The 17,054-nt window shown below is 44.5% G+C and overlaps 1 protein-coding gene across 3 annotated transcripts in view; it reads left to right on the top strand.

Annotated features, from left to right (window-relative positions):
* Positions 1 to 9,637: 9,637 nt before the first annotated feature.
* The window catches only part of EMILIN2 (elastin microfibril interfacer 2), a gene marked incomplete at both ends in the record, with an annotated part of 48,925 nt that continues 41,508 nt past the window's right edge, over positions 9,638 to 17,054 (top strand). For all 3 annotated transcript variants that reach the window (XM_084252370.1, XM_084252371.1, XM_084252369.1), the window contains 2 exons: positions 9,638 to 9,789; positions 10,288 to 10,404. In XM_084252370.1, coding sequence (XP_084108496.1) covers positions 9,638 to 9,789; positions 10,288 to 10,404 — 269 coding nt within the window. The remainder of the gene's footprint in view (positions 9,790 to 10,287; positions 10,405 to 17,054) is intronic.

Below are 17,054 nucleotides of genomic sequence, written 5' to 3'. Positions count from 1 at the left end.
TGGCCTTGGAATGGGGTGGAGAAGGGCTGAAAACAGTCATTTCTTGGCTGCATTGAGCAGGTGGAGGGCTTCTGCAACATGGGGCCATTTATAAGTGAGGAAAGGAAACAAAGCCTCTGGAGGTCACCTCACCAGTTACAATGGATGTGATATGATCTGAGTGAGTAGAGGTACACAGAAAACTTAACATGATTTTGAGATTTATTCCAAGTTGTTTACATGTGTTAAAAGATAAAACTGAAGGTCCTCCCCTAGTGGCGCAGGCGGTTGAGTGGCGCACTGTGAAGCTGTCTACAGCCTCTGCAGCGCCAGTTCAATCCCGGCCGGCCAGCAAGGGTCCCACATGGCGAGCAGACCTCTCCTGTCTCACCTGCTGCTCCCCTCAGCAGTGTATTTCGTCAGTCTGCCTGTTCTGTTGCCTGCTCTGCTCTGGTGAATCCTCTCACCCTCCTGCGCATCTGGCCTGTACCCAGTTCTTGTATGAATAAATAAATCAATCTTTAAAAAAAAAAAAAAAAAGATCAAACTGAACTGTACTCTTCCTCAAAGTTGTGTTTCAAATAGTTACTAAGTATCCCCAGGTCCCTGTTCTCACCCCAATTTAATGCCACTTCCTCTCCTATATATTGTGTATCTTAATTTTGTCAGCTATCTTGCAATAGTCAGACCCCTGTCTGCCTTCTTTCATCAATTCAACCAATGTTATTAAACAAATATGTGTCAGGCACTCTGCCAGATACAGGGATAAAATATAAGACAAACAGTTTTAATTCAGCATAACTTTATTCAAAACTAAATGATGATGTTGGAGGTCACACTGAATTTGGGGAAGGATTAATGATTTGGAAGAGCCACGAAGGGGTCTGTGTGTTGGTCATGTTTTGCTTCAAGATTTGGGTGTTGATTACAGGGCCATGTTCACTTTGTGAACACTTTTTTTTTTTTTTTCCCATTCATTGAGTTGATGCATTTTTTTGATAAAAGTTCTACACTTGATAAGATTAAGATTGGAAGACCATAACCTATAAATATTATTTAAAAAAGAAATATTTATGGGCCTCCCTGTTGGCGCAAGAGTAAGGCGCAACCTAGAAGCTATCCGCAGCCATTGCAGCACGAGTTCGATCTCTGGCCAGGGAGCTATCCAGATGGCACAGCAGACCTCTCCTGACTCGCCAGCTGCTCCCCTCAGCAGTGTATTTCAGTCAATCTGCCTGTTCTGTTCCCCACTCTGCTTCTGGTGAATCCTTTCACCCCTCCACACCTCTGGCCTGTACCCCTGTTCTTATATACATAAATAAATAAATATTTTTAAAAAATATTTATGAAATTGGAATACCCATTGCTAAAGGGGGAGATTCTTTGAGGGTTGAAACATTTTTGGAACTGAGTAATGTATCTTTTTTTCTAATCTTATTTTTCCCAAGAATCCTGGCACCACTTTGCCTCTAAACAGCCCTTTGGAAATCAAACCTCAGAATAATCAGGGAATATTTTGTTGCTATATTTTTAAAAGTTACGAGAAAACATGTAAGAGTGTAATAGAAAACAAAGACACTTCTTGACCCCTCAATGTTCTCTGAATATGAAACTCTTGTCTCACTTGGTATTTTCCATTAGTCAAAAGTTACTAGCAAATTTTATCTGCCAGTGGTATATCACTTACGTTGTTTCAGTCTTTTTAACCAATAAATCAAAGATGCCAGTGGGGCTTAGATTATGAACTGCATTTGAGTAGGACCTTTCATGCTCTGCACTATTTAAATGTGCTGTGACCAGGCCAGAGCATCAATTAATAAATAGAATGTGGCTCCTCAGTACTGTGTCCTTAGCTCCTGAGGATGAGTTTAAAAGTAATTAAATCTGAGAACACAGAGCCAAAGAAAGCTCATACAAATATTGAGTGTCATCAACAACCAACTAAACAGCCAAGTCTTCGGTGCTTAATCAAACTTTCAAAAAATAATATAAATTTCAGAATGTCACCAAAATGAATGTGGCAATAACAGAAGAACTTGCCTCAGTAAAGTTGTGACTTACAGCATTTCAATTCTTTCTTATTTTCTGATTTTATTATTTGCAATAACATCTGATGTTTTAGCCTTTATAAATACTATGCTTATATAAACATAGCGTGACTTTCAGTTTATTTAAGCTCTCTTAGAATGACCATATAATTTGTCATCCAAACCCAGGCACTTTTGAAGATGAAAGGAGACACTAAAAATAACAGTATTAACTGATGCATAATAAAAGTAACCTGGGACTGACCTGGGCAAATCAGGACAGCTGGTCACCCTACCTATCTTCAGATAAAGAAAAAAATATAACTAGAATTGTTTTCTTCGCCAACCTATACTGTGCCCTTTCACAGCAACACAGCTTGTGCCTTTTCCTCATGCTCATTATTCTTCAATCCCATCTGATGTCTCTGCCTCACCTACCTCCTAGACATCCACATGCAAGAATGGTGTAGGGTAGGTAAAAAGTATCAGGCTTTTCTGCCCTCCCACCATTGGGCTTAATGGTGGATCCTTGCGGCCCTGAATACGTGCCTGACGGCGGGCACCTGGAGTAGGGTGTGGGCATGTATAGATGGGATTCACCTGGGCTAAGACTGGGTTTTTAAGGGCGGCGTCACGGGGACGCCAGGAGAAGCAGAACAAATGGAGAAGGGAGGCCCGCGAGGGAAGCAGAGACCACGAGAGAAGGCCGGAGAGCCCAGATAGAGTGAAGACTTGCTGGGGGCTGGGAGGCCTGCCAGCCTCCCGTCTCCCCAGCACCCCTGCCTGCCGTGTGCCTGGTAAATCCCAATAAAAGCCTGAAAAGTCACCGAGGACTCTCCTCTCCTCCTTTACCCGGTCTGCTGGATTAGAAAATCTGCGCTGTGCCAATTCCTGCCCTTACACCTGCTCAGTGGTCTTCCTGCTGCCACAAATGGAAAGAGGGGAGGTCCGTTTGTAATAGCGTAGTTGATTTAAGCCAAAACAAAACAAAAAATAAAAACACTCCCAATCCTCTGCCTCAAGTTCTAATCATCATTCCCTTGGTACAGTTTTTTTTCTATGCTGTATTCTCTTCACTGAAGGTAAATTTGTAAGTGCTCTGAAGTCAATTCACACATATATATCTTGCTTCCTAGTCAATTCAAACGATAAATAAATCTGTTTTTCCTTGGCTCCCACATTGCCTCCGACGGTGTCCGACATCTTCACATACTTACTGACAAAACAGACCTTTTGATGATCGCAAAATTTCAACAACTTTTCTTTCTCCTCCCAAATACAGCATTTTCTTATTGTTCCTCAGCTTGAACTGGAATATAATTGATATGCATTATTCATAGATTCTGCGTTTGAGTTTGCGGGTACTCAACTCTAACTCCAAAAGCAACACCTGCAGCCTCGTGTAGGCACTTGTGCGCATGTGCAGAGTGGTGAAAAGCTTGACTCGCTCAACGTGCCTGTTCCCAGCTGAAGTCTAGCAAGACAAAGCTCTAGCCACTGAGGGCCCCAGGACGACTCCTTCACCCATCTGCTTGGTCATAGAGACCCTGCCCTATGTCATCCTGCCGCTGCAAGAGGTTTGTAGAAACCTAGCCTTTTATTTCCCTTAGGAAAAATTGTTCAGTGTTTGCTAATTCAGAGATCACAGCAACTTTATAGAATACACTATATTAAATAATTAGAATAGACTATACTTAAAACATCATTTAGAACTGCAGAAGCTAAAATAATAGAAAGTAAACTTGCTCATGAATACTATTTGTAGGGTAAGTGAAAATTGTCAGGATTTTCCGCCCTTCCACCTTTAGTATTAATGATAGACACCTGTGTTCTTACATGTGTGCCTGATAGCAGACACCTGGAGTAGGGTGTGGGCATGCGTAGGTGGGCACACCTGGGCTGAGAGACTGGTCCTATTAGGGCGGTGTCACCGGGATGCCATTGGAAGCAGCAAAGAATAAGAGCAGAACCAGCAGAGCAGCAAAGGAGAAGCAGAGACCATGAGAGAACGCAGAGAGCCCAGAAAGAGTGAAGACTCACCCGGGGCCGGGAGGTCTGCCAGCTTCTAGGCCCCAAGGCCCCCTGCCTGCTGTGTACCTGGGTGCCATACTACAAATGGTGTAAAAAGCTCAATAAAAGCCTGAAAAGGCACTGAGGGCTCCAGGACTCTCCTTTATCCATCTTGGATCATAGAGATCTTGCTCTGTGCCTTCCTGCCGCTGCACTATTCTAATGGTTATAGGCCAAGATTGTGCTAAAATGTAACAAAGTATTTCATAATCATCAAACACATTCTGCCAATTTGAAAGTTTTTGTTGATCCCACAACAATCAACTCATCCCATCAATTAACGATGAACTACACATAATTTGAAGTGGCTCATATACCTGAGTACATTATTGCCTAAGTTATTATAGCTGTCTTGGAAACAAAATTCTGAGAGCCTATTATTGTGAGTTATTTAATATTTATTTTAATTTTTTTAAAGATTTATTTATTTATTTATACAAGCACTGGGTACAGTCAGAGGTATGGGAGGGTGAGAGAGTTCACCAGAGCCAGAGCAGAGAGAGCAGAATAGACAGAGTGACGAAATACACTGCTGAGGGGAGCAGCGGGTGGCAGGAGAGGTCTGCGTGCCATGTGGGACCCTTGCAGGCGGCCGGGGATAGAACCGGTGCTCCAGAGGCTGCGGGCAGCCTTGCAACCCAGAGCTCAACCGCTGCACCACCAGGGAGGCCCAAGATTCATTTTTATTTATGCATACAAGAACTGGGGTACAGGCCAGCGGTGGGGTTGGGGGGTGAGAGGATTTACCAGAGACAGTGAGGAGCAGAACAGCCAAATCTACTGAAATACACTGCTGAGGGGGGCACTGGGCGAGACAGTAGAGGTCTGCTGCACCATGAGGGTCACTGCCCTGGCCGGGGATCAAACTCTTGCCACAGTGACTGGCGATACCTTGATAGTGCTGAGACTTTAACCCCTGCACCACCAGGGAGGCCCTATGAGTTATTTCTTATGAAGAAAGAATGTATTCAAAAACCAGACCATAATCTAAGATGGCAGAACAAGTCCACTGAGTCCTTGAAGACCATGTGCAGCAACAAAGGATATTACTCCAAGCCCATCCTCTTTCCAAGGAAATCCTTGGTCCCCAAGATGGAGAAACTCAATTTGGACGCACCCAGCCCTCAGGACCAATTGTGCCCATATGGAGTGTCTTGGAGAAAGCCAGAGTCATCATGAAGGAGAACTTCAAGGTGTTTGCCAGTCCTCACGTGACCCATGCCAACACCTGAGTCTGTGGCATCTGGGTGTAGAGGACCAAGGGACAGGATGTCCTGCGGAACAGGATGTCGAAAAAATAAGGTGCTTTTGGCAACTTATAACAAACAAAATACGTCACATAAATGTGACAGCAAAGAATTCTCAAATGTTGATTTTGTCTACTTTTAGTTGCAAGATGCATTCTTAGAACTAAGAAGCATCTGAAAAAAATTGGGGAGTGTGGAATGACTAATTAATTTCATCTTTTTGAGAAAGAAGTATTTGCCCCTAAATTGACTGATGACCCAGATTTATTTTTGTAGTGCTACTAATCCTCCTAAGCTCTTGTTGAATTGTCCTAAAATAAATTTCTTTGTAATGTAGAGGATGAAATCTCCTAAATAAGATGAGTTATGTGTTTTCTCTTGGAGAGCAATAGAAAGAAAACTGAACTGGAAGTCATATGCTCGGTATTCTATTCCCAAATAGCGCATTCAGACTCATTCAGAGACATGTCCTCTCAATTGTTACTTCTTTGTATTTCTAATCTGGAAAGAACTGCAGTAGATAGTCAACTTCCTGTGTCAGTTGGCAGAACAAAAGGATGACAAGGCTCCTGATTCTGGTTGCAAATATGTTGCAGAGTATAAGGGTAATGATAACAATTATCAGTATTTATCAGATAAGTATTTTCTACTGATTGTGTGCCAGGCACTATGCGAAGCAAATTACATATGATAGCTCAACTAGTTCTCCCGATAGCACCTGAGCCATTCTCATTTTCAGGGGAGAACATGGAGAAGAATAGTCTTATTAACTTGTCCAAGATCATTCTTCTATGGAGGGGAAGGTATACAGTTGTTAAGAGTACACCAACTCCATTGTATGAACACTTTTTTTCTGCTTATGTGATGTCAGGTATAATTTCAAATTTTCACAGTTTTGAATTTCTCAGGTGATAGTTTCAAATGTATTAAGACTGTACATATTCCCGATCAAGACAGGGAAAATTTTCCCTGTATCTTTCAAGAAAGATGACTATAAAACAATAGTCATAATCCTTAACACTGCCACTGAAGTAATTGAATGACAAATCAGTCTTTGGTTCACGACATATTGACATTTTGAATCTTAAGCAAATGGAATATTTGCAAATAAGTAAGTTAAAGGAAACTGAAGAGAGCAATTGTCCTTTGTTCTGTCAGCCTAGTTGAGCAAAGCATTTGACAAGACAGGAAAGTAGCTGTTGTTTGTAAATGTTGATGTCTGGGGACTCATTGACTTCATTCTGAGGATGCCTTGTTCAATGCAATGCCTATGTCAAATGGAGCTAAACAAAATTGTATCAGCTGAAGCGTGGCTTTCCAAAACAAAAACTAGGCTACATGGTGCAGTCTGAGACACTTTCCTACCAAGTTGCATTTTGAAAAAACATAAGTGCATGCATCTTATCACTAACTTATGAATGTGTCAGACATAGTCTTAGCATGTATTATTTTAGAAATGCTTTGCAATCAAAATTTATTCAAGATATTCAGTTTGCAAACATTCTTTTTCCATCATTTGCTACGCAACACAAAGAAGCAGTAAGGACACCTAAAAGTACACCTAGAAAGCAGGAGGACTTGGGTTTTTTTTTTGTTTTTTTTTTTTGAGTTCTATAGAAAAAAGATGAGAACAGAGAAGGGTGGGCCAACCCTGGCTAGTCCTGTGACTCTTGACCACATCCTAATGCAAATCTGTTCATCTTGATGAAATATCCTGTGCCCAGATGACTGAGCATGGGGCTGGGGGGAATGTACCCAGCCCCCTCCATTAGGTAACTGAAGAGGGGGAGTCTGGATGTCCTGGGGACCTAGCAGGCTTACTGCTTCACAAGAAGTGTCCCTAAGTATAGAACTTCATGGGCATCTTTTATCAAAACCAACAGTAATGGAATGAATTTTATGAACTAGTTCTTCTTTGCATTTTTGCTTTGGGTAAGTTGGGCACAATCAAAGAATACAAGTTACTTAGGGCACTTTTGTTTTAAAAACAAAAGAATTTCCTTCCATTTTTTAATAGGAAATTGACAGCTTTCCAGCACTCATTTAAGGTAGTTGGTGATTTATAGCATACTTGACTCAAACTTGTAGCATTCTGTCAATTATGTCTGCATAACCCAGATGACCAGATCAATTAGTCTGTCTCCTAATGAGCTTAAACTCTATCCTCAGAAAACTTTCTTCCATCTTCTGGAGGTCTCTTTGGTTTCTGAATTTGATGTGTCCCTTTCTCTGGCTAGAGAAAAGGAATGTCTCTTGAGATCGTAACTTCAAGAGCTCTGAGAGCCAGTCTTTTCCCGTTTTCCCAGAGTAGCGCACACAAGGTATGCAGAGCATGTGTCCAGAGCAACACTTGACAAATATCATCTCACTGAATGGACCATACACCAGAAACTTTATGTTGCATAGGTGTGCCCGGGAGCTCTGTGAACACAGAGCCCACGTCATTTTTGGCTCACCCTGGAGTCTTTCATATTTTTGCAGAATGCCTAGCAAGTTACAGATTCTCTGAACAAAATTTATTTACTGACAAATGCCATTTATAACTAAATAATGTAATCATTGCAGTGAAAAGTTGGTTCCTTCACTCTTGAATGAGACTACTGCTTCCTAAGATAACTGATTTTGAAAAAATAGATTCAACCTTATGAGTTCAACTCTCCTCTCCAGCTGGGGAGTATCACCTGATTGAAGGGTTATGGTTGTTAGCTGCATGCATAACTTGTAGGCATACATAACTTGTGTGCTGCCTCCATCTTTTCCTTCTGTCACTTTTGTTTCTCTGCTCTTTCTCCCCTATAACAAAAAAATGGTGTTAGGAGGAGGATCGGGAAGTCACACAGGGTGATACATATTGTATTACACAAGACTGCTTTTTCTCCCCTTCTGTTATTTTCTCCTCAGGGTGACTCTTTTGAAGGCTGAGATGACTTCAGTCCATTATTTGCATGATCTTCATTTTAGAGAGTTCACAGACAGATTTTGTCCTTACATGGTATAATTCTTTTATTTGGTTTTTGTGAAGCTTCTACTTAGAGAATTTTCTTTTTTCTGTTTGCAAATCAAAAGGCCCAACAACATCATCAAATGAAATGGACCAATGGCTTCATTGAGTGAAGTGGGGAACAGAGCAAAGATTTCTCCTACAGAAAACCACTCACAGCTGACAGGACCTGATAGCGCACAGATACTGCAGTTAATCTAGTGGGCTGTAAATAACTCACTCTAGTGTTCGTGAGATACAGCAGGTTAACTCAGGTACATAGCTCTCTCCAACACCCAGAAAATAGAACCCTTTAGTGGAGAATTTTCCATAACTTCTGTGGAGTTGCTTTATCTCCAAAAGAATTTGGTAGATTAGGGTAACTCAAGAATAGCAGAAAATAGGCAAGCAAGGAAAAAGACTACTCTAGCAGTGTGAACTGTGAAGAGAACAACCATCATGAAATCACTAATTTTAATATTGATAGAAAAAAAATTTCATCCAGAACGTTAAGAAGCAGAGGCTGTGAGGTTATCTTTCAAAAATGAGCGTAGCGGCTATGAAGAGTCTGATGCTGTGCTTCAGAAGCTGCTGGAAAGAGGCGGGGGCGTCATTTCTCCTGTCCCCCTGATGCCCCGAAAGTTGACTTGGAAACTTAATTGGATACATAAGCAAAAATCCGGCTAAGAAAAAGGATCCGTGCTCGTTTCTCCCCAAAGTCCAAATGAGGGAAATGGTGGCGTCTTGACAGAGGAGGAAATCCAAGTGGAGGCCCTGCCAGGACTGATAAAGATGTCCCTCACTCACCCTGGGGAGCCGGCACCCGGGCGCGACGCGAGGGCTGCCAGACCCTCGCCTGCCGCCGCTTCCCGAGGGGCCGGGGCGCGCCTGCTGGAAGGTGGGCGGCAGAGTTGCTCGGCTTCTGGGAAGAGACCAAAGGAATGAGTAATTGGAAATTCTGTGATGTGGACCCTTCTCTCAAACCCTTTAGCCCTCTCACCCCACCCCCTGCAGAGAGGCAGGGGGCCTGGAGACAGGGAGACGCGTGAGGGAAGCATCGCGTTTCGGAGAGGGAAGTCAAATAAAGAGGGCGGCCCCGGGGGCGACCTGCGCGTCACTCGGGGACCAGCACCGGAGCGGGCGCACGGGGCGGAAAAGGCGAACTTGGAGCGCAAGGCGGGAGGGGGCGGCCGCGGAGCGCGGGTGGGGGCGCGGCAAAGCGCGCGAGCCTCCTGCCTTCTCTGGCCGCGCCCTCTCCACCGCAGCCTCTCGGCGCTGGCCGGGACCCTTTGAGCTCCGGATCCCGCAGGCGGGGCGTGCACCCCGGGCAGAGGATGTGGCAGCGGCCCCGGCCCCGGCCCCGCGCGCCCTGGCCTTGGGCGCTGGCGCTGCTGGCGCTGCTGGCGCTGCTGGCCCTGGGTGGCGCGGGGCTGTGTCACGCCGCCCCGCCGCCCCGGCACCCAGCGCGCCCCAGCGCCCGGAGCAAGTAAGTACGCCGCTCCCCTCTTCGCCCCAGGCTTTCCCCAAGACCCCCGGGCCCCCGCCTACCCATCCCCGACCCGCCGCGGAGCCACGCGGAGGCGAAGAGCCGCAGCTGGGACCTCCCTGCGCGCCTCCCCGGGCTCGCGCTGCGCTCCCCAGCCGGCGCGGGGCGCCCAGGGACCTCCTGCGCCTCTAGCAGTGATATCCTCGGCTGTGGCGCGCGGGGAGTGTCCCGAAGAGCAGGGCGAGCAGGGGCTATTCCTAGAAATTTCTGGGGACCCTGGGCGCTTTTCTTTTCCCGGTCTTTGGTGAGGTAAAGGTGCTCGCCTTCCGGAGGCGCCCCCGCGTCCTTCCCGACCTGCTCTGCCGAGCCTCCACCTCCACTGGCACCAGGGCTCCTGGACCCCACCTGGTCGGGGCTGTATGGACTCGTCCCCAATCCCCCGCCTCACTGTTCTTTGGGGTAACACCGTGCCCCTCTCCACCCTCTCCTTCATCCCAGGAACTGGTGCGCCTACATCGTGCACAAGAATGTGAGCTGCTCCGTCCAGGAGGGAAGTGAGAGTTTTATTCAGGCTCAGTACAACTGTCCCTGGAGCCAGATGCCCTGTCCGCTGGTGTAAGTCATCGGGCCGAGGAGCGGGCGGGGCGCGCCCGACCCGGCAGGGGGGTGGGGGTGGGGTCGGAGCGCTGGGCTCCAGCGGGTGGTAAATCTTTTCCAGAGCGGTTGGAAGCTGAGCAGCTGAAAAGTTCGAGAGCTGAGCGAGGCCCCAGCTCGCTGGGGTATTTAGGAAGCGTGTGTTGCTCTGAGTGATCACTGAGGATGGGCACGCCTTGCGAGTTTTTGATCACCAGGGCAGAGGAGGGAATGAACAAAGCCCCCACCCCCGCTTCTCTCTCTCTTTTCAAATTCAGTACTAACATAAGGCAGCTGGACCTAATTAGATCCACATTGTGTATTCTGGGGCACACAGAAGATCCCAAAATGTATACTGCTAGGAACATTCAAATGTGGGATTAGCTGAGGGGTTTGCTCTAGCTAGTGTCCTAACACAGGCAGGTTTTGTCCAAATGTCCCCAACAAACCGACCTCTCCAGTGTTATAGGTTATCCAAGTACAGAGCACTTCAGTTTTAACCTACCAAACGTATGTGGTTGTTCTTTTAGGGTTGGATTTGGGTATTTGACTAAGAGATTGTCAGGAGAGAAAGATCCTTCAAGACAAAGGGAAGAATTAATCATCTTTTTGCTTATAAAGATTTCACCATCTTAAAAAAAAAAAGAGGAAGCAATGTAGTAAAGCACAAATTCCATTAACTACATCACATTCATTCAGCTGTCATTCAGCAAGTATTTGTGTTTCTGTGTAAGTCAGATATCAGAGGATGACTCCATGTGACCAAATGTGATGGTTGAAATTGTTTTCCCCTAAGAATAAGTTGTTTGTCTTACAGCACAGTTGTTATTACAGTAAAGAATAGCCAGTAGGCGGATCTGTCTTTGGCAAAGCAAAGGGACAGACTGAAACTTGTATGTACCCCAGGAAACCTTTTTCCAGAAGGCAGCAGATGAGCCTGGGGTGGGAAGTGGATCCTGAATCACTCCACATGTTGCTCCTGTACAGGAAATAGCAGACAGAGAAGGGTAATTCAACAACAACCACAGCTTAGCAGAGCCCCCATTTTCAAATACATGGAGAAAAGGAAATCCAATTGTTGGCTGTCACATTGATTGGGTCAATTGTCAGAGGCATACAGGACTTTCAACTTCACCTGTACTTGTAATCTATGTTGTAGACCTCACAGTCTACGGCCATCAGCCAGTGAAATGAGACTCGGGTAAGATTTTTGCATTGTCAAAATAGGGACATGAGCTAAATATTGAACACAATTGGCTGGATATCTTTAAAATTAAAATTATTAGGACTGTTCCTTGTACACAAGAATTGGGTTTCGTGGTTTGGTGTAACCTTAGTCTGTAATCTGCGATAACTCATCGATAGATTAATTTTTCATTTGGTTTTGAAATAATGTTTTTAAAAGATGGGGTTCTTTCCTGAAATTATTTTAGTGCTTGGAAAATCAAATGATGATTTAATTGTTATGTTTGACCAAAACACAGCAAAACAGATTGCCCATCATCAATGGGGAAAGAATTACCTCCAGATCAGCAGGTTAATGAAAGACAGCTGGAGTATATTTCTGCCACCCACTGGGAAGTTCAACAAAAATTGCTATAAGAAATGACAGATGTTTCTGTTGTTTTATTAAATGAAACCAAAATAAGTAACCCGGCTATTTTTCTTTAATAATAGCTAGTGAATTATTCTTCAATAATTTCTTCAATAATAGCCAGTAAATAATTCAAGTGTGTTTTTACTTTTTAAGTTCTGCATGTGTGATACTTTAAAAAGTTTTAACTGATCAAGTTGAAGATCTTGATTAAGCAGCTTATTCAATCTTTTTTTTTAAAGATTTATTTATTTATGCATACAAGAGCTGGGGTACAGGCCAGAGATGTGGGGGGTGAGAGGACCCACCAGAGAGAGTGGGGAGCAGAACAGGCAGACTGACTGAAATACACTGCTGAAGGGAGCAGCGGGTGAGACAGGGGAGGTCTGCTGCGCCATGTGGGTTTCTCCCTTGCGGCCGGGGATGGAACTCCTGCTGCAGAGGCTGCGGACAGCTTCATAGTGCTGTGCTTATTAACCCCTTGTGCCACCAGGGAGTCTCAGCTTATTCATTCTTGACCTCTTTGTTTCTTTGGTGATAGTAAAGGAATGGTTTCTCTTATTTTTCAGCTACTAAATGCTTCCTAAATTCTGAGGATTAGTGGCTGAATGAAACCAAAGGGAGAAGAATTCTTTTTTTTAACCTTATGATTTTTAAAAAAAATTTTATTTTTATTTTTTATATATTTCTCACATTTTTCATTTTTGCACAATGTATGCATTTTCATCTTGGCTATATTCCCCATTTAATTGCACCCCCCTTGTTTTGACCCCAATCCCTCCTCTCCCCCCAGCCCCTGTAGTGTGTCTCTGGTTTATAGTTGCTTGTTGATTTTGATTTTTTCTTTATTATAGTCATTCTTTTTCCTGGTCTCTTATTTAAGTTTTCTAGATTCCTGCTATGAGTGAGACCATCCGGTATTTTTCTTTTTCTTTCTGGCTTATTTCGCTGAGCATGATCCCTTCCAGCTCCATCCATGTTGCTGCAAATTGCATGAGTTTATCTTTTTTTGATTGCTGAGTAATATTCCATTGTGTATATATACCACATCTTCTTGATTCACTCATCTATTTTTGGGCATTTGGGTTGTTTCCAAAGCTTAGCTATTGTAAATAGTGCTGCTATAAACATAGGGGTGCAGGTGCCCTTTGGAATTAATGTTTCTGTGTGTCATTTGGGTAAATACCTAGGAGTGAAATTGCTGGATCATATGGAAGCTCTATGTTTAGTAGGTCCAGAAATCTCCACACAGCTCTCCATAGTGGTTGGACCAGTTTGCACTCCCACCAGCAGTGCAGGAAAGTTCCTTTTTCTCCAAAACTTTGCCAACAATTGTTGTTGCTAGTTTTTTTAATATGTGCCATTCTCACTGGTGTAAGATGGTATCTCATTGTAGTTTTGATTTGCATTTCCCTGATGACAAGTGAAGTTGAACATTTTTTCATATGCCTGTTGGCCATTTGCATTTCCTCTTTGGAGAAGTTTCTTTTTAGTTCTTCTGCCCATTTTTTGACTGGATTATTTTCTTTGTTTTTGTTGAGTCTCTTCAGCTCTTTGTAGATTTTTGTGATCAGTCCTTTATCGTTAGTGTTGTGTGCAAAAATTTTCTCCCATTCGGTGGGGTTGAGAAGAATTCTTTTTAAAAAATTCTTTTTAAAGACTTATTTATGCATACAAGAACTGGGGTGTAGGCCAGAGGTGCAAGAGGTGAGAGAATTCACCAGAGACAGAGTGGGGAGTAGAACAGGCAGACTGACTGAAATACACTGCTGAGGGGAGCAGCGGGCGAGACAGGAGAGGTCTGCTTTACCATGTGAGTCAGCTCCCTGGCGGGGAATTGAACTCACGCCTCCGTGACTGGCAGTAGCTTGATAGCACTGAGACTTTAATCCCTATGCCACCAGGGACACCCTCCTTTTATTTTTAAACATTACTTTTATACTTAGATGGCTGGGTGACATGGATTTCTCAGTTGTTTTTGATGAGTCCAGATGTCCAAACAGCTCCCCTCAGTGCACAGGTATTGTCAGATGAGGTCTTCATTAGTTGAGCCTTAGACACTTAGACCTGTGGAAGTGAGGGTATTTTTGAAACTCATCCAAACCCCCTCCAGATGGCGATAGTAGAAGTTTGAGACTGGAGGTTGGCCAAAATGCTATAGCCAGAAATGCAGTTTAGCAGCTGGTGAGTGTTGAGTGAATGAGTGGCAGGTGTGAGCCTGCTTGACCCTAATGTAGCGGGAGTAGAGCTGAGCTTTTAGGGTCATGAAGAGAAGCAAGGGAGAGAGCAGAGCCAAGGCTCTAGAGAAGCAGTCTCCCTCTTAGAGACAAGGAGGAGAAGCCTGGGAGTCTGAGAGGTCCAGAAAACTAACAGGAAAAACTTGCTTTTTGCAGCACAGAATTTCAGGTCAGTGGGGTACAGGCACTGTAATCTGTGAGATTATGGGAGTCCCTTGTGAGGAAATCCCGTCACCCAGGAATCTTATGTGTTCCAAAAGCTTTGGTGGGGAAGGGAGTTGGTAGTAACCAAGTAGGTGAAGAATTATAAAGTGAAGATTCTGCATATTTTAAGAGAGAAGTGAAGAAACCAAAGGGCGACACTGAATATACTCTGAGCCTGGGGGAGAGTCAGCTAGGAGTGGGGGCTCAGGAGGCCATACAGAGAGAGGACAAATTTGTGCTTCACTGTGACATGGGACCAAGTGTCATGGGCGGTAGAGGCAAAGAACATGTGCATTTTTTTAGAAGGATTCGATGATGTTCTCTTTGCATACCTGAACAGTTGTAGATTCCAGACCACAAATTTGGATATCTTCATGTGAAGGCAGAAAGGGTTTTTATGTGATGCGTGGCATTTTAAGAAATCACTTTTTTGAAAACAAAGAACCTTTTGTATGTCAGGCATGGTGTTAGGGCCCTTCATTCCATATGTTAGTTTATTTCTTGCAAAGCCCTCAAAATGAATACCAGCATCCCCATTTTACCAATGAGAAAAAAAGATGTTCCCTCCTTGGCTGTGGATACATAATGGAAAATGATAACAGGTCTGGGGCTGCTGGCCTTTGTGGCATGACCTCTGTCCCCAGAGCAATAGAGAATGTGTCTGTTTTAGTTTGTGCCTTCAGTGAATTGCACAGTACTCAGCTATTCAAAACACAACCTCTTTCAAGGAAGGAGATTCCCATAGAAAAGTAGGAGTTTTGTGTGTGTGTGTGTGTGTGTGTGTACATGTGCCCTTTGTTCTCTAGCAAATATTGGTCATTGCGTCAATGCAATGGACTAGATAATTTTTCTTTTTTTTAAGATTTATTTATGCATACAAGAGCTGGGGTACAGACCAGAGGTGTGGGGGGTGAGAGGGTTCACCAGAGACAGAGTGGGGAGCAGAACAGGCAGACTGACTGAAATACACTGCTGAGGGGAGCAGCGGGCGAGACAGGAGAGGTCTGCTGTGTCATGTGCGTAGCTCTCTGGCCGGCCAGAGATCGAACTTGTGCTGCAGAGGCTGCAGATAGTTTCATAGGTTGTGTCTTAACCCCTTGTGCCACCAGGGAGGCCCTAGATAATTTTTCACACTGTCCAACCTGCTTGTAGGGAAAATGAAGTGGCTCAGAGTGTTTTTTGGCTCCCCACCGCCAGCCTCTACAGCCACTACCTGCGGCCTTGCTTGCCTCCCAGGTTTCATTTCTCATACATGGTTATGTGTTGCTGGGGGTGGGGGGTGCTTGGGAGCATGAGCATTGCATGCACACCTGTAATTGTGAACACCTGGGCAGAGAAGCCATCGGGTACGGACATGTGCATATGTAAATATGGACACCTGGGCCCAGGAGCAAAGGGCAAGAGGGGAGACACACGGTGCGGGGAGCAGTTGCTGCCTCCCTGCCTGCTGCTCTGAGGTGAGTCTGGTCCCCTGATTGAGCATTAAAGGCCTATCAACTATACCGAAGGCTCCAATATTCTCTTTCTCTCTGCCTGATTCAACATTGAACCTGGCTGGCCTGGGATGGTTGCGCATATGTTTTGTTTCTTATTTTAATACAAACTGGTAGATTTGATTTGATTTTAGTAGTTTGGTCGGTTATTTAAAGATGATATCAGTAAGGCCAGAGCTGTGGGGTGTAACTGTATGGGCCGGCAAGCTTGGCTCGAGCCCTCTCTGCTCTGCTGGGTGCGCCGCCACTAGAAAACAGCACTATCCTTCTTCTCCTTCTTGGACTGGGCATTGTTTTCTTTCATGCATCATTCATACTTTGTGCAGTAATTCCAGAAAGTCACAACTTCCCACTCAATTTGTGTCGATCCAGCTGACTGCTGTTAGTATTCGAGGCAATCAGAGGCATCCTGGCCTGGGAAGGACAACCAAGGATCCCAGGTGCAAGGCAGGGTCACTCCCCTGCATTAGTTTTACCTCCCAACTTAAGGTTGTGGCTCAGTGGGTCTGGAGTTCCTGCTCTCCGATATCACAAACTGACTTGGGCTTATCAGCATCTATCCCTACCCCACCTCACCCCCTTCTTGTGGGTGTTGTATCTCAGTGGAATTTTTCCTGTTAGCTCTTTAAAAAAAAAAAATTCATCTGTGGGGAGTGAGTAGGGTGGGGCTGGGTGGGGCAACTAGAGGAGTCTGCACTTTGTGATAATACAAAGCTTTTCCCAGTTTGCAGCAGGTGTCATTCTGAGAGTTGAGTTCCAGAACTCCTTAATCCTCAGAGTCCAAGGGGAGCAGATGGTCATACAATTGGAAGGAAATGTCTATTAGAGCAATCGCAGCCAAGAAAAGCAGCTTTAAAAAAGATTTAAGCTGATGGGAAAACGAAGGCTTGTATATCTCCTAAGGCCAATTCTATGTTTCCCCATCTCCAAGCACAGAACTCTGTTCAGTCAAAATGTGCCTTTTGTGTGGATAGTTTGGGAGGGAATTTTTTTCCTTTAGTTTTTAACAATCATCTTATGATTCATTGGATGTTAAGAGCCTTGTTCCTTGGTCCAGATTCGGGCATGGTGGTAACATTTTCCTCTTTGGGTTTGCATTCTCAT

Source organism: Talpa europaea (genome assembly GCF_964194135.1).
Source record: "Talpa europaea genome assembly, chromosome: 13".
Lineage (NCBI taxonomy): Eukaryota > Metazoa > Chordata > Mammalia > Eulipotyphla > Talpidae > Talpa > Talpa europaea.
This window is presented reverse-complemented; position numbering and strand designations above follow the sequence as displayed.